This window comes from Takifugu rubripes, chromosome 19 (assembly GCF_901000725.2).
Source record: "Takifugu rubripes chromosome 19, fTakRub1.2, whole genome shotgun sequence".
Lineage (NCBI taxonomy): Eukaryota > Metazoa > Chordata > Actinopteri > Tetraodontiformes > Tetraodontidae > Takifugu > Takifugu rubripes.
Window position 1 is genome coordinate 8113926 of NC_042303.1, and position 23993 is coordinate 8137918.

Genomic DNA, 23993 nt, shown 5'->3' on the forward strand with positions numbered 1-23993 from the left:
GAGCCGTGGAGGTGTAAATCAATCCATAAATCATCGTCTGTCACTATTTTAATCTGTTCTCTAACTGAATAAAGCGGCAGATTGTCATCATTTTGAGACACTTGCAGGTTTCCTAATTCTAAGAACGACTGCCTTCCATTTTGTCTGCACAGCGACTGATGAGACTTTGTTTTTTAAAAGCAATCTCAGGTTTTCGACTTGGATTGCCAACTTGATAAAAACCGGTCCTACCCGCGTAACACACAGGCTGGTTTAAAAGTTAGAATTTCGCATGTGTGTGTGTCCTGAGCCCGCAGAAGCAGCCGTTCGAAGGAAGTGGGCCTGAATGATGAAACCAGTCAGCTGTTCAATGCCACGTTGCACTGTTGATGTTTTTTCCATCCTCATTTGTGGTTTCAGGGAGCATCAGTGTTTGTCTGCATCTGAGTCATACACACACACACACACACACACACACACACACACACACACACACACACAGAGACAGCCGGCTTCACACGCATTAAGGAACGGCTGGGGGAAAAAAACAAAAAAAGAACAGAATCAGCTTTTATTCTGAGTGTTTAATAAGAACATTCCAGCTGGAAGAAGCAATGAATTGCCCTTTAGCCTTGACGGCCATTATGAAAAGCCATGTTATGTAAAAATGGTTTGGATCTCAGCTGAGATCTGTGGTTGCTTCAGCCTGTAGTTCATGGGGAGTTGTGTCTGCACCCCAGAAGCGACGCACAACAGCTGCCTGCTAGATGGGATTGTTTGTTCAGATCCCAGTTGCTGTGAGAAGAGCCTCCTCACATCTGGTTTGGAGAACGATAACATTTACTCAGAGACGGCCCTGTTTGTGCCTTATTTCATAAGTTGAGGCAAAGTTAACCGTGTACTCTGCTCTTTTCTCTGATAAGCGCGTGTGTTGTCCCTGCTGGCATTTAAGCCTCCATGGGGGGCGGGGGGTGGGGGTGGGGTGTCCGACATGCAGCGTGGCGAAATAGGGGCCCTTGGCACAGCATCTGAAAGTGCACATTTAGCTGCTCTATGTGGTCAGCATTTATAATTTAGTTATTTGCTGCAGCCCTAAAACAAAACACTTCTTTATTTACTTTTCAAATGATTCAGATCATTGCTGTTTTTCTGTGCACGAAGCTTTAAAAAAACGTAGAAAATAAAATTATTTTTTTAATCCCTAGAGGTTGGTATGAACAGTTGCAGCATTCTCTCTCACACACACACACACACACACACACACACACACACACTGCCAGTCTCTGCCAGTGTACAGGTAGAAAGGTCAGGTATTTAGCTTTTTCTTGCATTTTAACGTTATGTATTTGGAGACATTTTTGAGGGAGGCCTCTTAAAGGTTGAATAGACACACCTGACTTTATAAGTTGAGAAATTTTTGGGGAAAATTCAGATGTGCAATTTTATACAAGTAAGTCCTCAACAATAAAATCAGTATAGCTGCTTGTGTCTTATATTTGTTGCATGCTGCTGATTTTGGTGAGCCAGCAACAGACCGTAGACGGTTGGCTATGATGTGTTTAATGACAATTTCTTGATTTAAGAAGATCACAAGTCTCTTTACCGAACAAAACCACGTATGTATTCCGGGGAATTTGTTTCCAGTTGACGGTAATGTGACGCTATAATGCCTCTCCAAAGTCTGGTGCAATAATTCATGTATAAATATTGACGCAGTCTGATTCAAATATTTACTCTCCTGACTAATTCTAAAGCCTAAAAAGTCAGACAGCAGCACTCGTGTCTTCACAAATACACCAGTTATACTTGTGGGGCTCTGAATTTTGGAACTTTTCATTCTCTGAGCATGCAGCTGCTAAGGTAGGGTTTAGTCTGAAGCCCAAATTTGTGAATGTACCATCATTCTTAATACAGAATAAAACATATGAAGTAGCTGCAAGTACTGTTCCCAGATAAGTTGTTAGTCATACGTGGAATTGAGGAATAGAGTTCTGTTTCCATTATGTAATAAACATCGACTGCCTGTTCCCTTCCTGTACACTAGATGGCAGCATGATCGTTGAAACGGAGGTCTGTTTGGGGGGACATGCCCTAAAACCAAAGAGATGTTTCTGCTCGAGATGGTTCGTGGTCGGATTCAGCGAGGCAGGAACCATAAATACATACGTTTTATCTAAAATGCATATATCTAATTATAAATTACAGTTTAAAGATGCAGAAAAGGTTGAGAATCAGGCAATGTGGCCCTACTGCAGGGGTTCAATCTGCCTTCTGGCTGTTTTTTTTTTTAACCAAGAGAGAATTCTTAATCAACCTGGTGGAAGGTCCACGTGGAATAAAGTCTTTGCTCAGTGGAAATGATGGCATCATTAGCGCGTGTGTCTGCAGGTAATGAAAAAAAAAACACCCTCTTCAGGCGAAAACCCACCCCTGACTCTCCAGGACAAGCAAAATAAAATGATAGTCACATGAAGACGGGCGCGGTAGTGAGGGATGAGGAGTGGGATCGCCTGGGACGGGGGTTCTTTATTCAGTATGAATCCGTCTTACCTTGAGAGTCTCGCGCTGCTCCATTTCATCAATTGGAATTTCAGATAAGAGCGCGGAGCTTTGCCACACGCCCAAGTCGAAATTATTAGCATTTTACCGCTGCTTGTCTGTCGGTCGACGGCAGCAACATGAAAGGGGGCCTTCTGGCAAAGTTTCTGCCTTTTAATGTGGATATGAAATGAGAAATAAATACACTGATTTGCTGTAGTCTGCTCCCACTGGTCTTCAAATCAATATTACGCAAGACTGTGGACATGCTCTCGAGTAAAGTGGCCCATTAATGTTTACAGCCATCTTCTCTGGCTGGGACTCTGTAGATCCAGAACTCTAGAAACTATTACAGGTGCATTTTGTCCCCCCATCCCGGCTCGTGCAATTTTTCTACCATTTCACCAAGCGATTGTATTATATTTTCTTTGTGGTGCTCAGAGCATCAATAAATAGTCATTGATTTCATGAATCAATGACTATTTGAATAATGAGTTAATTGATTAAACTCTTAAAAGCTTATTTCCTTGTAACGCCCTGTAATTCTTCAGTATTTCCTCATTTACCTGTGTGGGAGGTGCTGTTGCCCTTGGCTGTTTTACACCTCAGGATAACAGGTTTGTACTAATAGTAGCGTAGCATCAAAGATCTGTGGACCAGTTTTCCCCATTGGATTTGACTCCTCCTGTTTCCAAAGGCAGAAATATATGTAAATAATTGAGACTCACGCCAGAGTGCTTTAATGGAAAAATGGCAGATCGGAATTTTTTTTTTGTGTTTGAATTTAGGGCGAGCCGCCCATTCAAACCGGGGCCCTTTTTAATCTTGGAACAGCTGTCAAGTGTATTTTTAGGATGCAGTTTCACAGACATCATCCTTAAAGCTGACAGGCCAAAGATTGGAAACAAGACGGTGAAGGATGCCTTTTTTCTCTGCTCCATCCCTCCTGTCGCCTATAGCGGCGTCTCGAGCTGCATTTAGCGGCGCAGGATGTTTGATTCAACAGGCCGATGTTTGTCAGAGCAGACCAGACGTGGTCGGGAAGGCGGGTCGAACATTTGCGGAGCGTGAAGAGAGGCGGGAGGATCCAGGCCTCCCGTAGGAGATCGTCCTGCTGCCCTTTGACATCTGGCTGGAGTGAAGCTGCTCTGGGTCCAGCTGGCCAAGGAGCGGCGAAGCAGCCCAACCACCCTGGCTCAGGGAAACGGCGCCCTGCCTCTAGCAGCCTGCTTATGTTTACTAATTTTACATACCAGAGCTCCAAGGATGCCATGTGTAATTACCAGCTAAGCTTGAGAATAGCCTAAAGGCACCGAGCTGCACTTGGTGAAAGGGAGACAGAAAAAAAGACTTTTTTACTAAAGACTGACTCAATACAGCATCAGCGCCTGCGCCTTGTCTCTGCAACACATATAGAATCGGATCCGGAGGCTCCAGGGGCTTCATTTTCATCCACGTTACTTTGAAAAACAGTGATTTTCTTTTCTGTTAACGCTGTTATGAAATTGTTACCAGGAAAGCAATAAATCATTAGCTGGTGTAAAGAGTATATGTTTATGTTTGAGTGATTTACTATTTAATACCATTCCCATTTGATTTAAATAAAGCAGCGATGGGCAATAAGCAAAAACCCAGTGTCCTGCATTCCTTACATGCTTAATGCGACATCAGCAACATCATTACGCGTCGCCCTGCAGTCAAGGCTCCCGAGTCCTGTGAATTTTGGTGCACGTAGAACCCCCCAAATGAATGATTAAGACCGTGAACACATTCTGGGAGTGGCTCCTGTTAAATATTGAACAAGTCAATAAGTGACAAAAACCTCCATGAATTATTGATCAGTCGCTAGTTAACCATTACACAAGACTGGGGAGGGATTCTTTTGAGTTCCCGTGAGGAAAGTGATGTGCTACAGCGTCTTGTGACTCACATTTTTTATCCCTAACTTTGTTTTCTAATGACGAAGAAGACAGAATGGCAGTAAATGGCCAGATGGGAGCAAAACTTCAATCACCATCAATATGGTAGAAATTGTTATTAGGCCATTAGGGTTTGTTCCTAATTACTGTTAATGTGAAAGTGCCACTAAAAACAAATGAGGTGAAGTCTGAAATGATTATGATGGTGATCTCGTAGCCGGCAAAAGGATGTACCGTATTGTAGTTTGATGTTGAGCATGGTGAACAAGGTGAACATTAGTGCCCCTTCTTGTGCAGCCATCCCAGTTCTGAGTGAGCCGACCTGCAGCAGCTGAACCAGGCGTCTGGCTTCGAGCCCCCAGATTCCTTTTCCTTTTCGTCTCTGCCGCGTTTCCCCCTGAAGGGCTGCCGTCGGCCCTCCGCGGGCCCCGACCGGTTATTTCTCTGACACGCTCTCTTTGAGGGCCGTCTTGTGTCCTCTCGGCTCTCCATCTGACAGTTCTTCCCCCTCTTCCTGGAGGATTGGCCCGTTATGTCAGGGGTTCTGGGTTTAGAGGGGATGCGCGTTGTTATCCGGTGAGCTCTCCGTGTGAGCAGTCCGCTTGGAGATGGAGATGGAGCACAACTTGTTGCTGGGGTCCAGATGGGAAAGATGAGAACTGATTTCTACAAGCAGAGATGTCTTAAACTCCACTCTGGCCTACGTTGTTCATTTATTTCTCTAAAACGAGCGAGCTGATGCTGCGCTCCTCCAGTGTTAAACGCTCCCTCTCGGCTAATTTGGCGTTTGTTCTGTTGACTGTTAGATGTTTGGCAGTTGTGGCTATAATGAGAGCGGTGATGGTCCTCGGTCAGACAGAGTGCTCATTATAATCTGAATTTTTATGCTCCTATAAGAGTGTCGAGCAAAATTGGAGAGTCGATCCTCATTACTGGTCTGCTAATGGGGAATTAGCTCTCTCAGCACAGCCTCTGCATTGTTTCAGAGCCCTCATCCATCACAAATAACCTTTGGCCCCTTGGAATGACTTTCCTCTTCAACAGGTCCTTTCAGAGGAGACTGGAAATCCAGCGGAGACCAGAATAAAACCATTTGAGAGGGGAGGTCATGGGCACAAAGTTGGCCCTGGCCTCTGTACCCCCCCTCCCCCATTATAATAAGCTTCTCCAGTCTGTGAAAATCTGCCCTAAAAGACCATAACATCACCAGAGCTGAAGTAAAGGATGTTAGGAGATGGTACCCTCTGTTGCTCACCTCAGCCAAAAGGAAGCCGGGGCCCAACCGGATGCGTCTCTGGCAGCTCTGCAGCAGCCCGGCGCAGACGGAACATGAAAATAACTGTTTCAGAATTTCAGTCTGAAAGCCAACCGCTGAGGTGGGGGAGATGAGACAAGCCGAGCCGTGTTCTTCTCCTCCCTAATTGCCTGGAGTCTCCGGGGTGTGATATCTGCAGGGGCAGCAGAGGCCAGATGAAGTCGGGGCCGCTGTTTGTTCTGGCGCTGTGCAGGGTGCGAGTGAGAGCCAGCGCCCTGAATAATATCATTAGCGCACCAGCGGTCTGGATAACAGTTCAGTCATGATGGAAGACCATGAAAGGACAACTGTCCCGTCCTCGGGGTTTTCAACTGTAGTGTGAATCTGCCGGACGCGTGGCGGCGGCCCAGATCAGGCACGCAGGGTCTTCAGCTCCATTAATGCATCGTCCAACCAGAATAAGGGGTTTTAATACTTGTGAATGGATACTTTCCACTGATGTATTTATCATGGAGCTCCGGAGGAGGTTAACGGCCCTAAAGACCAACAGTACGAGCATTTATTTCTTTAAAATAAGGCTTAAATCGTGTAGGCTTGCTGGGTTTTCTGCCTGCATTTAACAGGCTACAGTTTCAGCAAATCTTCACTTGGCAGCCCCCCCCCCCCAGGAGCAATTTAGAGGTTTCAATCAACTTAATGTTCATGTTTGTGGGAGGGAACCTGGTGTTCCAGGAGGTGAATGAAATGCAGCTCAAATGAAAATAAAATGGATCATGAAACTTTATAAATCCTCACGTCTCCACCAGATTCACCAGTGAGATTAGAAAATTTGAATATTTCTGCTCCCGTCCACGTGACCCCGTTTTAAACGCCTCTTCCTCTCCTCTCATTTTAAACCTACTAATATTCTTCTGTGGAATAATGAATGAGTAGCATCTCCCGTCCCGCGCTGGCGACCCTGACTGCCCGGTGTGTACCATGGTAACGGCTTCTGTCAGGTGACAGCTCAGATTATCCTTTCCAGCAACTGTCGGGCGCCATCGTCACCCGGATGACGTTGATCTCAGGAGGCCGTTCCGGTCTGTCAGCAGTCGGTGCTAAGGTTCAGAAAAGGGCGGTGAAAGCGCAGCGCGGTGGAGCAGAGCGTAGTCAAAAATATCCCCAAATGTGAGAAATCGGGTGGAAAGGAAGAGAAGGCTGAAGCATTTAGATGTGATAATTATGTGAGGTTGCTAGGGACAGGGAGACGAGTGTTGCTGGCTCCCATCTGTGTCCCTTCAGTGCCAGGCCCGTCACCAAGCACAACCACAAATATTCCCTTTTTTTCCCTTTTCATGTCGTCCACAAACAATTGTGCTCGAAGCAAAGATGACGATCGCGACGCAAATGTCGCCTCCAAATCGGGTCTCGGGCGTCTTCTCCATCCTAAAGCCTGGATTCAGCTATTTGTGAGTGGGAGGACCAAACGTTTTTTACCGGCAGCTTCCTGCTAAATATGTCTTTGGACAGACGTGAGCAGGAGAAACTCCGTGGCATCTTCGGCAGAACAAATTGCCCTCGTGTGCACTCACTATTGCAGAAATGTGGAGCAGCAGGTGCGCTCGGCGGTCTCCATCCAGCCCAAACAGCCCGCCGGCTGAGCGACGTCCGCCAGCTCTTTCCGTGCCGTTCATCATAAGCGCCGGCCCTCTCTGTGAGGCCTGATCTTTCTAGAACAGAATGGGTTGGAGCTGCCGCGCACGCCGCGCGCCCTGAGGTCGACACGGCGCTGTCTGGAGCATGTGAAGGTGGAGCATCTGCATCGCTGTGAATCAAACCACTTTTATTTCTACTCCTCCGCATGTGCGTTGATGTTTGCTCCTCCCTCCAGCAGGGGCCGCTACAACATTTCGACGCCACTGCTGGATCTTAAAGGCTTGTGTGTTGTTTCTGTGCCCCCCTCAGAGGCCGCCGGAGAAGTGCCGGTACGCCGTGGGCAGCGTCCTGTGTGAGGGGGAAGAGAAGCCCGACGAGGAGCTGCAGAAGATGTACGAGAAGTTTGGCTTCAAGGTGTTCTCCCTCCCCGAAGTGAGCCACACCGTCACCACCGCCTTCCCGTGCACCACCTCGCTGTCGTATGGGCTGGGAGCCTACAGGGTCTACCCCAAACTCGCCTCCTACATCGAGGTACGTAGTCCTTTTCGCCAGTCCTGTACGGGAACCCTAACCACTGACCCAGCACCAGTAATAAGTAGAGAGGGGTGGTCACTAGTGACCTACCGGTATAGAAAACGTACATTTTGGGAGTAAATGTGAACTTCCAGCTCAGATCAATACAGCTACATTGACCACCACTGAAGCGGAGTGGATTCCCATCAATGATTCACCAGCGCTGCTACTGGCGGGTCTGGAAGGTGCAGCCTTCCCTTCGCTCACTCTCACTCCTGATGAAAGTGGATTAAACCATGAGATGGAGTCTCGCTCGGGTGCTGTGAGCGCATTAACAGTAGATGAAGCCTCCTGTCCCCCAGGCTCACATTTCCTCAGGACAGAACCCTGGAAGTTATCGACGTTCACCCATTTTGGGCGTCACGCTGCATGAATAATGTCCCGCATATGTTTGTATACGTGAGTGCAAACATGCAGAAGCTTCAACATCTGCTCATGTGTTTATTTAAGCTCCTGCTTTCTGGGGTTTATAAAAAGGACACGTAGGTCCACAGAAGGCATCTAGAGTCTAGCCTTCACCTTGTTTTGAGAAGAAGAAACTTTCTCACATTTCTGTAAACTTCCTGTTTGTATTTCGGTTATTTTGCATGCGAAATGACGGCGACGCCGACCTGGCGCGAACCGCCCACTGGCCTCTGGTCACAAGTTCTCCAGCTTCCTTCTCATTTTGTTTCTCCAGCTGTAGCTCTGCCAGAACAAACTCTTAATGCGTGCTGACCCAGGCCGACCTTTTAGAGACCTTCCACCAGCGTCCCCGTTAAAATTTAGCGGCATTCCCTTTAAACCCCTCGGCTCTTATGCCAGCGTGCCCAGTGTCGGCGCGCATCTTCTGCCAGCACGCCGCTCTTGTCGTCAAACTAGGTGATGTCACCACTGCGAAGGCATTCGTTTTTACTGCCTCGCACTTTCACTGCCACGAGGCGAGAGCCCTTGTCCGAGCCCATCAGTCGACGTGGGCGCCGTGACGGCTGTTAAGGGGCCCGCTCTGGTGCGGGAGGATGTGCTAATAACACAATAACAAGCGGTTTGAGCCGTGGAGTGGCAAGTGCACCGCGCGCAGCCGGGCTGATGAATAATGGAGCACGATTTAGAAAGCTCGGTTAGAGCGATGTACGTGCTAGAAATGTCTGCCTATATGTCCGTATGATTAATTAAGTAGATTTGCAGAACGGGGGGCTTCAAAAGGAGGGAAACACTCGCGTGACGCCGGCGTTCTCCACATCTCGGAGGTTTTCATCTGTAACTACTGTTGCCACCGGCAAACAGTGGCGGAGTAAATCTCTATGATAGATGGGCACCTGCAGTGAAACAGTCAGTTTTACAGGGTAACACTTTCCAAAGGTTGGTATTCAGTAAGACAAACACCGTCCCCGTTCCCTGGGAGACCGTTCCCAGACCGGCGAGCTCCGTTACCACAACAACGCTGGCAAAGTCCAAACAGTGAGACTGACATCACAAAAACTGATGTTCCTGTGTGAAGGGCTGTTGATTAATACACATGCTGGAATCTTTATTGTGTTTTATTTCAATGGGGCCAATTAAGTGTGAAAGCTGCCCGAGTTGGTCCTGAACAAAACTGCCCCGCGGTTAAAATAACAAATTCCAAGATGTTGACAGTCAAGAGCGTATGCGGGGAGCTGTAGGGTCATTTCAACAGATTCCAAGGTCTCCTCCAGCTTTTTTATATATATTTTTCCATCCGAAGTAACTACAACGCTAACAAGAGGCATCGGAACGACCACTGAAGGACAGAATAGTTGTAAAACCTGCTGAAATTTACTGTCTCGCCATCACTGTCTCCACAGCGGTATCATCAGACTACGGCCCTAACGTTTTTGTGGCTTTGTTGCTATAGCAACGGCTGTACAAGTATTGATTAGCGCAGCTTTAAGCCTTATTAGTGCTTAAAGCTGCATTTTAAGCCGATGCTGTCCCAGACCGGCCCAGCGTAACGCGCTGGCGGAGACGCAGGTGCGCCTCTCGGCCTCTGCAGAGCAACACTTATCAGACAGCCGCTTGTGTGTGTAAATGCCAATTTTCTCCCCAACTCTTTTCTCCACACTTGCCCTGCTGCAACACACACACACATACACGCACACACACGCACACTCAGAAAAAACAAAAACAGGAATGAAAAGGTAAAATCACAAAGTAAGCGCTGTCTTATTTGGGCGACTTCATCAAAAGGATCTCCTCAGAAACTGTCCCAGTCGTTTACCGATCCTTGAAGGTTTGGAATTTCTTTTCTCCTTTATTTCACACTACGGTCACAGTTTCGTCCGCCTCGAAGGCATCGCAGCAATTGGAACGCGCTCGGGTGCGATCTGGCGTGGGTGGGATCTAATGTATCCTGTCTCATTCTGTGTCGTAGCATTTTAAAAAATACGCTGCGCGACACAAACAGTGCCGATGGAACGGGTCGGCACAGTTTGTGCCGCGGGTTCGAGTCCGGGCTGAGAGGACTGTTGAAGGAGGACGGTTTGGTGTAGATCTCACCTGCGTGTGTCGCCGGTGTCACTCTCACGCGGAGCGTCGAAACGCTCACCTCCGCTCCGCTCATGGTTTATTCACCAGCTGCTCTCCTTCATTCTTTGATGTTAATATTTGTTGAATTAAATATCCACCATTCGCCTCGCCTGTCTCAGGGATCTATATTTTTAATGCGCCGGTCTGATCTGGGGGTGAATCGGTGGAGCTGTGCTGAATTCAGGCGTAGCCGCGCTGTAAACAACACCTGAGTTTTGAGGCCTTGGTGCTGGTTTGATGCTTCAGTTGGCTGAATACAGATTTGTCTCCTCGCTCCGTTTCTGCACTGCCGGTGAAACAGAGCTGTTGTGCAACTCTTGTCATGGTTTCTCTCTTTTGTTCAACAACTTTGCATCAGCTTGAAGTGTCGCGCGCACTCACACACACACGCATGCGCGCGCACATTTATCAGTAATAACTCTAAATCGTGTTAGCGCTGTGAAGGCAGTTATTTTCCCCTTCACATCAGGTAAAAGAATCCTCCCACTCCCTGCTTCATATCTCGCTATTTCTGAATGTCGCGCCTCATCAGAAGGCTCCTTTGTTGTTCTCCGGCTGACGGGACTGAGCACTTTGAGGAATGAGTTCTTTTGCGGTGTTCTGCAGCTCATTTTTGTGTTTCCCGCTACAGTGATTGCATTAACGCACGCGTTCATCGTCTCGATTCGCCAAACGCTAAGATGCTTTATTAGTGGGCGGGGTCACCAGGGGCCACGAGGGTCATCCCGGCTGCACAGAGCTGCTCTCCCTGTTATGTCGGTTTTGTGTGCATTGTCATCATCCGTGGAGAGGATTACACGCACCTCTCAGCCTTGCTTTTGTCAGGTAATGAGGAGCCCGGTCCGACCCAGCGGGGTCATGGAAGGCGTGGCGAGACTTCCCCGTGTTTAAAGCCCGTCAGGCTCAGGGCGACGGCTCCCTCCGCTGTCTGCTCGGCAGTCTGTGCGTGGGAGGGTGCCTAGTGGCGCGGCTCGTGGACGCCGGGGCATCAAAGCGCGAGCGAGCGTGCGCCTGATGGCCCCGATTGCTTGAGAGCGCGCTGAAAATTTATGTTGGAGGGAGACGTTGCCGTCCTCTCCTCCTCGTGCGTTTCAAAATACGCCTTGTGATAAAAGCAAGGGAAAAGACTTCCATTATTAATGCTGTCATTCCACTGTCTTGTCCCTCCATATTTTTATCGATTAACTCTTCAGGACCCTGAACAATTACCTTGGAATAACCGAAGACACTTGTCCTGAGGCAGAAATCCGGAGACTCGCTTTTTTTTTTTAATATCATGTATTTATTAAAACTCCTTCATTTCCTCTCAGCCTGCAGAGGAACCTCTGCCTCTGGAAACATGCGGCTATATTTAGACACTAGTGACGCTGACGACAGTTCCATCACCTTTTTTCTTTTCATTCCTGCGAAGACAAAAGCAGCAGTGCTGGAGTAATGTGTACACTCTGGGCTCTGCCTGTAATTTCACATAACGCATGCAGGAGCAGCCTCGGAGCAACTTTAATTCACTTTCCCCGCCTCTCGCCGCTTCCGTGTCCTTTGCTGCATTTGTGTTTGCGTTTACGCCCGAGCCCTTCCGAAGATGAAGGAAGATGCGGGTGATGAAAGCCTCATTCCTCTTGTTTTGTTCTTAAACACGAGCGCAGCGGTGCACACGTCTCATTACGGTTCCCGGCCCCGCTGTGCCTGGACCGTCTGCCCTCGAATGTTCCCTTGTAAGTGCCTAATCTACTTGCACTTTTCAAGGCGGCGTTGTAAACATTTAAGCCGCGGGAGGCTGTAATCATTCTGGTGTTCCTGTCGTGTTTTCTCCCAGGCGCCTGTCCTCCATGGCGGGCCAGCGATGCAGTAAGTGAGGTTGATAGCAGACAGAAGCGTCGGTGCCGTTCTCATTGATCCCTCTCTGCCTCCAGATCTGGGACACTCATCGTCACATATTGCTGCCAATTAGTCTCTTTCTAGTGAGCCCTTTGACAGGTAGCATTTTCACAGTTTTCTTCTTCATTATTTTCTTTTTTTTTTGTCTCTGTGCTGTTCCTGCTGGGGTAGATCGGCCCCACAACCACCCAGCCACATGTATAAATGATGGTTGCCATGGCAATGTCACCACCAAGGCGTGGTGCGTTCATGCAGACGTACAGAAAAATTGAATACGCACTGAATTTGTCTTTACATATCTGCACAGACTTCTGAAGGAGCTCAGAAGCTGAATCGCTGCCTGAATAATTCCTTGCAATTTAATTGCAGCACTTGTTTATCCTGGACTAAAGGTTTCTTCCTCCTGACCTTTCAGGGTGGGCAGCAGGAGTTTTGTCTTTCCACAGAAGGTCATCCATGTTGGCCAATCAGGTGGTCTGTTTGCATAGAAGCTCATATGATGTAACATGTGAAAAAGATAAGAATACTCTAGCTTTCAGGCTGCTGTGAGACGAGGCAAATATCCAGTCAGCCACTGGATCGTTCTCCACCAGGGGTCGGCAACCCGCGGTTCTTTAGCGCCGCCCTAGTGGCGCTCGGGATTTTTTTTTTCCAAAAATATGAAAATGGATATAATTTCTGTAGGAGTAAAAACATGACAAACAGTCTTAAAGTTTTCCAATGCTTTAAAAATGTGTAGAATAAATATTTAATTTCAACAACTCTGTCAAGAAAGATTTATATAAGGATTTTATTTTTTCCCACCTCCAGACAGATTTGTTTTTTTGTTTTTTTTGCTCTTTCAACATTTTGGGTAACCGACCCCTGTTCTACACGATGGGGACGTTCTCCTGTGATAAAGTTTCACTGTGAGCGAGCCAGGCCACAGTCACGTCGTCATGTAATTGACATGCAAGTACCTCATGTTGCAGGTATCAGCTGAAGCTGCTCCTTCATGAGGTCCTGCAGGTACGACGACCTTCATGCCGAGGAATTCCAGGAGGTGATTAACAGCTAATGAAGAACTCGGACATGTAGTGTTTAAGAAATCTGGTGCACGTTGGTGCGAGCAGAGCTGAGCAGCGGAGTGCGAGAACTTGTAATGAAAACTCCTCCGCCCGCTCTCCAAAAACACAGAACATTGAGGATGATAACAAAAGGGTTGGGAAATTCAATAAAATGGAGAGATTAGATTCAAGAGGTGCAATTTTCAGAGACTGTGACTCACAAAATGAGCAATAAGGAAGAAGCTTTTTTCTTTTCCCTCCCCAAGAAATATAGAGGGAATGATGCTGGAATATGATGCGGAGCTGCTTTTTTTTATATGCTGTTTTCTGAACATTGCAGGATTAATATTTCATAAACGAAAGCCAAACTAAGTCCAACCACTGTTGAGCGCATCAGAACTGCTGAGCGCTGGGCTTTATAGCAGCATCCTTCTGGCCGTGAGCTGAGAAAAGACGGTGATCAATGAGACAAAGTAGGAACCCGTCGAGAGAGTAGTGGCCCAAATTGCTTGCCTCTGTGGTTTCTCGGTCAGACTTCCATTTTCTTCCACGGAACACCAGTTTCAGGGTTCAGCCATCAGCAGACACGTTCACTTCCATTTAAACACCGCTGCTTCTGCAGCTAAAGGTCAATATTTACTTTATCTCTGTACTCTAGTTAGTAAATGTCACCAAAACAGCAGCGAGACCCCGTTTCATCATTAGTTTGTGCCCATATGTTGATGCAGAACCGAGCCTGGGCGGACAGAGTAGCGAGCCCTCCGGGATTATAAGAGATGAGACAGCGACGTCTGAGCCTAAAAAAGCTCCGTGGGTACAAAAACGCACGAGTTTGAATGCATCATCCTGTGCGAATTCTAATGCTAATGTAACGCAGATGTCAACACCATCATCTTCTATTGGCCTGAGCAACATATCAACCCAACAAGAGTCCAGCCGCCTCCCAGGAGGGGGGGGGGGACATGTTTATTTGAGGGTGCACTGAAGCATGACCGTGAGGATGGAGGAGGGTTATGCATGCGTGTGGACGCGCTCTGTGTGGGCGTGTGCCTGTGGATGTGTGCGACGTTGTTTAGATGGAGAGCTCATGTTTTCCATGTCACCGAGTATGCGAGTAATAAACCAGGCCGGCGAGCCCCATGTGAGCCGCCTGATCACATTAGGGTGCTGCAAATTGATTGTAAGCGCGTAGTTGTCTCCACCGGAAAGTGCTGCTGATCGTGGGGGCGGGTGAGCGTGCCGTCCCCTAATTTGATCACTCAGAATCTAATGCAATCCGCATCGCGACAGCCAGCGCGGATTGGGATTAATGTGCCGATAGGCTAATCAGGGATGCAGAGGTGGAGCAAAGTTAGGCTAGCAGAGAACGCCACCGCAGCCAAACTTGGCGGCGTTGACGCACGCTTGAATGCGCATTCCCTAGTGACGTTTGGCTTTCACAACCAGCTTCGAGCTGCAGGGATGGACGGATGGACGGATGGACACCCGACCGACCGGGACAGAGAGGCAGCAGACGTGGGCTCTGTGGTCGGATTCTCGCTGACCTTATATCAGACGGGTGGAAACGAACAGCGGCGGTGATACGGTTCCTGCCACCGCCATTATCTCCTGTCACAGTCACCTCCCTCGTCAAATACCACATTTGCATGACCTGAACACAGCACCGGCACGTGTGCCCCCCCACCCCAGGATGTCCAGGCGTGACTCCTCTCCCATTGTGGTTTCTGCATTTCTTCATGGATCTCTTCATAATCTCATGTGCAGCGTAAGAACCTTTATATTTCCCCATTTAAAAAAAGAATAGGTTCAGCAACCTGACTCTCAATAACTTTTTTTCAGGACTGTCCTCCATTGCAACCAAAAGAAAAACAGTAAACGATCTAAAGCAGTGGTGTTTAGGTTATTTAAAACAAAGACACCGAACCCGCCGAGTGTCCGATGCTGTTTCATGTGTCCCGTTTGATGAGGCGCACCACTGTGTTCTCTCACGATGTGTCACAGGAGCATTTTTGCTCCTGACAGGACCAGCCTCCCTCACCTTTCTACCTATCCCATCGAAGCCCCCGCCACGTTAACTGGAAGGGTCGCCATCCAGGTGGAAGAGGCCCCCCCCGAAATAACCTTCACATCTAGTGAGGAGGGAACGATCCCAAACGTGTCTGAAAATGGCAAGCTCTCACCATCGCGATGTTCCGGCCTCAGAACCGATGCTAAAGCCTTTATCTGTGGGGGGAGGGGGGATTTGTCTGAGGGTGTTTTAACCGTCTACATGCCACAGGTCCCAGACCAGGCCCGTCCTCCTGCACCACCTCCGTCTCCTCCTGTGGTCTTTATTGGCTCTTCCCCTCTCATCCCCGCTCTAATATTCTTGTTTGTCTCGGGGGGCTGGAAGCATTATGAACCGGGGGAAAGGGTAACGTTGCCGGTGTCAAAGTGCAACGCTAAGCCATGCAACACCGGGAGAACTCCCCGGAGACAAATGATCACATTTAATGTGTTTCACAGTTGGGCCGCCACCAGTGAAATGAGAAAAGCTTGCCCCCCCCACCACACACACGCCTGCACACCAAATATGAACCAGCACAGGAGAATATCGTAGGAGGGAGAGACACGAGTGCACGGGTTTGTGTCACTGTGGGCATTTTAATCCTGATGTCGTGTTTCCAGAAGAACTCGTGCTCGTTCCTCTGTGAACTGAAGTAAAGACAGCTAAGTGGATGAGTCCATTTATTAATGCCATTCATGAAGCCGTCGCTCAGAGGAATGGCGCTGGGCCGGATCATGTTGAAATCACCACCAAAATATAAAAAAATAAGCATCAAAAGTGTGCGGTAGTCAATGCTACATCGGTAGTCAATGCTACATCGGTAGTCAATGCTACAAGTATGAAAAGCATATGAAAATTCAAATTAAACTTGTTAAACTACTGTTGAGGTGGCGCTTTTGAGGCCAAAAGGAGGAATAACCAGCACTTAGGAACACAAGCTGGTTAATAAAAATGACACGCCCAAACTTTTCCCTCTTTAAAAAACAAAACTTTATACTAGATCAAAAGCAGGTTCCCTGCAGTCTTCCTCATGAAACCTCTCAAAGCTTTTTAGCCTAGAAACACCAGTCGGTTTCCAGGGTCTGGCTCGGTGTTGGAGTCACCCTGGAGCTGAGCGGAGCTCGACTCCCCCGAGAGGATTTCGAGCTCTAAGAAATTCTCCGTAATAAACTGCATTCAATTTTCCCCACAAGAAGATACCGGAAATGAAAAATGAATCAACGTGTCGTAGCTATGTGTGTTCATTTGCTCAGTAAGGTTCATTTCTTGCTATATATTTCTCTCAATTAATTAGCACAATTGCACATTACCTGTGGTGGCTGGGGGATGGGGGGGCGGGGTTGCTTCACCACCTAAACTCTTGATTAGTGAGCAGCTGCTGGGATGGTTGAAACACATCTTGTGGTGGTCCTCTGATTTTTCCCAGGGGATTAGCCTCAATAGTTGTCAAAAAATCAATGTTGGAAGGGAATCAAACGGGGACTGGGATAGTTTGGCTTTGTGAAGACACATTAGTAGTGATGACAACAGAGAAAGTGTACCCGCCAGGGGGGTAACTAGCCTGTTTTTGGGGGATGAACTCCAGCATTCTTAAAATAAATTCTGTTTTTGGAACTGTTGGAGAGAAAAAAGTTCCAAAAACAGAATTTTTTTTAAGGATGCTTCTTAAAAACAAAAATATTTGTCTTGGAACCTGGACTGGCCTGGAACCCCCAGCTAAACAGTCGACAAATCATACCAAGAGTAGGTCCTTTTGGAAAAGCAGCTCATTTTTGCTATATTAAATTGAATGAAACAGATTATTGTCTGTTGTTCTAGCTTAATTAGTGTCTGAGTGTGTGTGTGAGAGAAGATATGTTCACAAATGTGCTGCTCTTAAGTTGTGTCAAACGATCTTCAATCACATTCAGACGACTAACCAAAACATGCAAAACTGTTGAACCGGTCAGGGACTAGAATCAGTACCAGCTATAACGAGTGCCTGTACCTACACCTGGTCTTGCTAGCAGCTAGCAGCTAGCAGCTACCTGCACTGCCTTTCAAAGGCAGAGGAGTGAGTGGAGTGGAGTGTTATTCCCTATGTAATGTTTCCGACAGTATTAGTCACCTCACTACGGTCACAGCGGAGTCTTTTCCCCAGTGACCCTGTTACTGGCTGAACTGGGATAGTTATAGGCGCATGTACGTGAGGGGAAAAGCCGCGTTAAAAAATGAAAAGTTGGAGTTGGAGTGTAGAGTTGGCTTGACAAAAGACGCAATTACCCAGAGCAGTCTTGAGAGTCTTCAGGTAGATTCAGACTCTTCTGTCAGATCCCTCCTGTGTCTTGCTGAGTTCTGTTGCCCGGGTGATCCTGAGAGCCTTCTTTGCATTCTCTAAGAAAATACACCGACCCAAGCTCAACGTATCACAGCGACGGGAAGTATAAAGATTTGACCTTCGGCTGCATCTGCAGGGAAGACGCATTATTGTTGTTGTTATTATTATTATTATTATTAGTATTAGTAGTAGTAGTAGTAGTAGTACAGTGGGACCTCTACTTACAAAATTAATTGGTTGTTAATTGGTTGTTGCGCAACCTGAAAATAACGTAAGTAGAGACGCGTTTTCCATGTAAATGCCCTAATCCATTCCAAGCCCCCAAAAATTCAGACATCATTTTTTTCATAAATCATAAAAATGCATCAAAACATGTAAAAAAATACATGTTAGAATTAGATTACCGCACAATAAATGCAGGGATTCAGTGCAAGGCTTCTCCAGGAACAAAATGAACTTTATTACAGGCTAATCTTACATTAGCCGTCATTACTAGCAACGAACATTAACACTTGTGGTAACACCGCCATCTAATGGACAAACATACAAACACCCACAATAAACGCTGGGATACACACAAACTTGTACATATTGACGTCCCTCCTAGCCAATGGGATGACAGGAAGATGCTAGGCGATAGCCAATGGCAGAGCAGCTACAAGCATGTTTGCGTTCGCTAAACTCCGCGAGTAGCAGCGGTAGCGTATTTTTGACTTGCGTATCCTGAAATTTCTTTCATAACAAGAGGAAATATTTTCTCGTTGAGACGTTTCGTAACCTGAAAATTTCGCATGAAGAGACGTTCGTAAGTAGAGGTCCCACTGTATTAGTGTTGTCGTCATTACCATTTCCATTAGTAATTAACATCACATATCATGTCAAACATCAGGAGAAAGAGAACCAACTTCCCTATGGTCCAGAGGAGCCTGTGCCCAGAGCACTGCAGCCTCCAGCCATTGATTTCAGCCGCCAGTCCTGCGCTTTGGGGCACCGTCACGAGTGCCGAATCCCTCGCTACTCAATTGCCATCAGCCATGTTTTAGCCTGTGTGCTGAAGTCTGAGGGCACCTTGTCCTCGTGGGGCTTATCTACAGCTCAGTGGTGCGGCTTGACCAAAGGTAACGGCTAAATCTTCTGCTGTACCAACTTCTTGCGGAACATTCTCACGACAGAAGCCAGTGCAACTGCGCTGAAATGGTGACACGATAGCGTCGTTTAACGCTCGTCCGCAGTCACCCATTTGCTGAACCCCGGTGTTTATGAGGCATGGCGATGGCTAGCATCTATACGGTAGCCGTGGGGATCTCTTGGTGCCTCTGGGAGCTGGTTGGTTAGGCTGTTATAGGCGTTATAAAGATCGCCCTCGATGGATGCATGAGAGGTGCTTGCAGATGAGGAAAATAACATTCTGGGGATTTTTCTGGTCCTTTATCTCATGGTCATAAACAACTTTGTGAGTGACCTTCAAATAATGAAACGAAAGGGTCGCGTTGCCGTGTGGGCTGCCTTGCTTCCTTTCTTCTGCCAGGTAGCTGCTCCCTCCTCTCTCGTTGGCGCGCTCTGCTAGATTTACATAAAAGGGGAGATGGGAGCAACAGGAGAGCGAAGCAAACGATCGCTTTGTGTTCATCATCTGGTGTTTATAGATGTGGGGAGCCTAAACACAACATGTTGTAAAACTGTGCTGTTCGGAGAAGGTTAGCAAGAGAACGGCGAATGTTCTAGCTGTTCTTTATAATGTTCTGTGAGCTTCATTGGACTTTCTTGTTCTCTTAATCTGATTTCTTCTCTCCCCACACCTGGAGCGAAAGCGTCTTTCCTGTGCTTCTACCAGGTTGCGCAACCTCAGAAGTTCTCAAATGGAGTTTGGTGTAAAGTGGAGCCAGGAGTGTGATTGTGCGCATGTGTGCGCATGCCTGTGTGGTTGTGTGTGGGTCTCTATGCTCTCCGCTCACGGCTGCTAATTGGAGAGAATCATCTATAAATAGAGTTTCATGGAATCTTTACACTGGAAGTGGGGAGATGACTCAGTTTCAGATGCTTTGTATGTCTCTATACGTGTGTTTATTTCTTTGCATGCATGTGTGTGTGTGTGTGTGTGTGGGGGGGGGGTGTTTTCCCTCATGTGATCTGACTGTTTTCATCCGTGTTTGCTGTACATTAAGATCGTGCTATTACAGCATCGCTGTCTCTGCTGAGAGCAGATTCATCCTCTCCTCATCAGCACAGTGAGGAACACTTTCATACCCCCCCCCCCCCCCCCGGGACCTGTTGGCAGCCCACTGTTCTCTATATATTTCCATGTGTGGGTAACTTTTTTTTTTTTCATATGCGACAGAAAATGAAGATAAATAGTTCCCCAGCGTTACACGGTGAGCTGGGAACACATTTACATTTCCGTTTCTTTCCCAGGCTCATTTGCATTCCGGCTCATTTTCTCCCTTTCTCATCCCAGCTGAATTACATGTTTTTGTGTTTACCCAAGTGGAGCGATATCCACAGGTGATTGTCCACAGATGCAAGTGAGTGCTTCGGCTCTTGCTTTGTAAACGCTGAAATGATGCCCCGTCTGATTTGAGGCTGTCACGTCCGCCACAGGAACGGAGAAATGGAGCAGGAGCAACAGGGCTTTGCTCACTTTATGGGAAAAGCCTATGAGAATTCCCACAGTCTCCAAACACAACACCACGTCTGCTCTTTTTGGTAACGACAATGAGGTTTTAGACCGAACGTCCCACTCTGTCCTGCCAGTTGAGGAGCCAGAGAAAGGAGGATGCTTTATGGTTGGACTGGTAGAATGTTTGAGATGAGTGGAACCCAGTGAGCGATGGCGTGTGGCAAACAGACGTCATTTCAGCTTCCTTCCCTTTTTTTCTGGTGTGCACGTTTAAGACGGCTCCGGCTCTTCAAAAGACATCCGGCAGCCACTCTGCACACCCCCACGTACGTCCTCTGCAATCCCTCAGATTAGCAAAGTAGCTGCGGACTCCGTGGGAAAGGGCTGTGGAAGAGGGGGTCTTTAATGGAGACCGTTGCTGTGGCAACAAGCGCCGTTAAGTCCGTTGCCCAGCACTGAAGTAACCACACAACCACATCGCCGGACATGGGGGACGAGGGACAGGGAGGGGGACGCGCCTACCTGGACGAAGGCGTGTGAAGAAAAGTCCTTCAGAACAGATTTCAGAGGATTTGATGAGTCTTTGTTTCTCTCCCACCGCAGCTGCTTCCCCGAACAAGGACTCTTTTCCAAAGGTGTCTCAATCCGGGTCCTGACGTGCCAGAAATGGTGCAATGCGCCGTTGTTTGTTTTGACCACGTCCCCAGATGAGTTACCCTGACGTGCACCTGTCCTACCTTGGCTTCTTTTCTGGCGATGACTTTCCCGACCGCTCTCATTGGCGCCGCACTGGCTCATGGGTGGTTTTGGCAGAGACGATCGGTTCTGCTTACGGCCGCGTTTTCCTTCACGTCCAGATTTGTCTGAAGCTCCCCGCCTTAAATGCCAACGCTAGAACTGTGATGCCGGCGTCCGTACCTCCGTTCGCCTGTCGGAGCATCCGTCAGTTTGTCACTCAGTCTCATCTGTCAGGAAGAGGGGACAGATTTTTGGGGTTTTTTTGCCCGTAGAACTGCAAGAATTAGATTAATAAATCGTGGTCATGCTTGCCAGCCACAGTAACAGCTGTGCCTTGGCCCGGCGCAGGGCTGATGGCGCTGGAACCCAATTTCCAGGTGCTGTTGACAGGAAAGTGAATGCAGCAGCTTCTGATTTTGTTGTTATTAAAAAGTTGCACGCCGGCACGGCCTTGTGAACGTCTGAAGTACATACTTTGAAGCACGGGGGTAGCTGAAATGCATCGTGGGATACCTAGTAGAGCAAGTGACTGTTGGCAACCTGTAAACTTATGAGCATCGGCAAATGCATCTTTTGGGTGTGTGACTATTTTCATTTACCTGGAAAAATCCCTCAAACCCAAACTTTCCCAATTGAGGTCCCAAACTTTGCTTCACTCGAGTTTTGATCGTTTGGAAAACAAAAGCAGAAAAGTTTGAAGATTTAAGTAAGACCTTTTGTGTGTTGTGTGCCTGATTTCAAGGCATTTCCTGGAACTTTGAGGTGTGGTGGACATACATACCACATCGACGACCGAGATCTTTAAAAGGGTAAAAAAGTTTGTGATAATTAAAAATTCCCGGAAAAGTTGGTGGTCAGCTCTTTTCAAGTGGGAACGCAGAGCTTTTAACGAAATTCCTTGATTACGGCCGCTATGACAGACAGAAATTAAGTAAATACAGGTTGTCACTGCTCTTTGAAAGACATTTATAGTCATCCACCAGTATGAGAAATGCTCAAGAGAGTAATAGAAAGCACATGTAATGATCAACGCCAGGACGAACGTGTCCAAGGAGAAACATAATGTATTTAAATAGTTAAGACGGAAGAACTCGGAGATGGAATAATAATGAAAGTGGCATTTGAAGATAAAGTTGGTCCCGCAGAGACGGTGGATAATGAGCACCTATAAGGGATGGACTGACAGCGGCTGGGGGGACAGCGAGCATCCGGGGTGATGAAAAGATGTGAAACAGACGTGCAAGTAAAGGGCTCCGGCTCTTTCACGAGGGCTTCTGACGAGAATTCTCTTTAACGTTAATTTCACAGAGGTTTGTCTCTGTTGAGTGGACAGGTGGGAGTCGAGACCAGGCCATTCGGTAATCCCTTGGCCTGGAACCGAACCCTCGACCGTCACGCATTGATCCATAATCTCTAATGTTTTCTCCCGCCGGTAGAAGCGGAGCGGCGGCAAAAAGGAGACGATGAAGGACGCGGACTTTCATGCTCTGTCACACTCAGATCTGAGTGTCGCTTTCCTCCGATCATTGTTCAAATATCGCTTTCATCATTTTATGCTAATGTTGCTAGACTCATCGCCAGCCCACGGTTTAACTAACACACTGGGAAAACTCCCACTCATCCAGATGGCCCGTCTGCGTCCGGGCGCCAAGATCTGTGCGAGAATTCTTCGTAGGACCTGAAGCGAACAATATCGACAGGATGGTGATGACTAAAATGATCTGCCGCTCGTCTTACTAAAGGGCTTAATAATAATCAAAGAAACTTTGGGGACATAAACACGTATTGACAATCCAAGTGTGGGTTCCTTTACTGCTAAACTGTCGTTGTCCAGTCAATGAACCAACTGTTTCTGGTACACATGTGCATCGTTTTAGTGGAAATATAAAAATCTAGCTCTCCCATGGCTTCTGTTAAAAAGCAGATCACACCTTTGTGCTTGAAGGTTGCAGGAAATGCTATCGTGGTGCAGAACGGGATCAACAGAGTGATAGCTTTGTTGCTGCTTCCCTCTCATTTTGTCTTCCCTCCACATCCCTTTTTTTGCTGCTGCTCTGTCTTTTGGGCCCAGCGTCTGTTCAACTGTACCCTTAAAACACAGTCATTAGTGCAGGATCAGCCTGAAAAGCACAGTCAGGAGCTCGGTGAGCAAAAGCTGCATGTTAATTGTAACCATTAGGCTGCTGTGCTGATAGAGCGCTAATAGAGGGGGGTCGTCGGCCTAAACATGGCCTCTCGCTCCACGGACACTAGCGGGGCTATTGTGGCTTCTGCAGCCTCAACAGCTCCTGGTTTGAAGCTGACACCAGATCGCCCCTGCCTGCATCTCATCCCCCTTGATTTAAGGAAAGGAGGCGTGGAGCTGAAGCAAATTGCTACCTTTGGCGCAACCTAAAAACATGCCATTAGCCGGAAGTTCGTTTCCAATTTGCTGCTTTGTTCTCTCACTGAGTTTTCTTTTTTGTCTTGATGCCTATGGATGTTATTTAAAGTTTTAGGCTAAATTGTTCCACATTATATCTCGAGATGGTATATTTTAGAAATATTCAGATTAAAACATTGCAAAATTCTGGTCCAGACAAGAAGGAACTTAAAATATTCCTCTCCTGACATGTTTAAAAGATGGGAGTATTTGAACATTTTAGCTCTGATTTTAATTCTTGGTAATTATTTTGGACTTGGTTAAGTTTCCTTTAATATGTATTCATTTAAATTCAAGTGAAAAAATTTAGTTTTTGTTAATTTAATTTCTAGTGGGAAAAAAACCAAAAGTATGTATTTTTCCAAACTACTTTTCCAGGGTTCCAGGGCAGGATTCCTGCACAGACTAATTACAATTTCAACTTTTTAAACACCCAATAATTTGCATTGGGATTCTTAAATACTCATGAATGAATTTGCATGCAATCATCCAGTTTGTAAGTA

At 47.2% G+C, this 23993-nt stretch overlaps 1 protein-coding gene across 1 annotated transcript in view; it reads left to right on the forward strand.

Moving 5' to 3' along the window:
• tex264a (testis expressed 264, ER-phagy receptor a) overlaps window positions 1-23993 on the forward strand; it is a 35240-nt gene that overhangs the window by 715 nt on the left and 10532 nt on the right. Inside the window, exon 2 of the mRNA XM_003973189.3 lies at window positions 7636-7857. Within this exon, the coding sequence (XP_003973238.1) occupies window positions 7636-7857 (222 nt within the window). The remainder of the gene's footprint in view (window positions 1-7635; window positions 7858-23993) is intronic.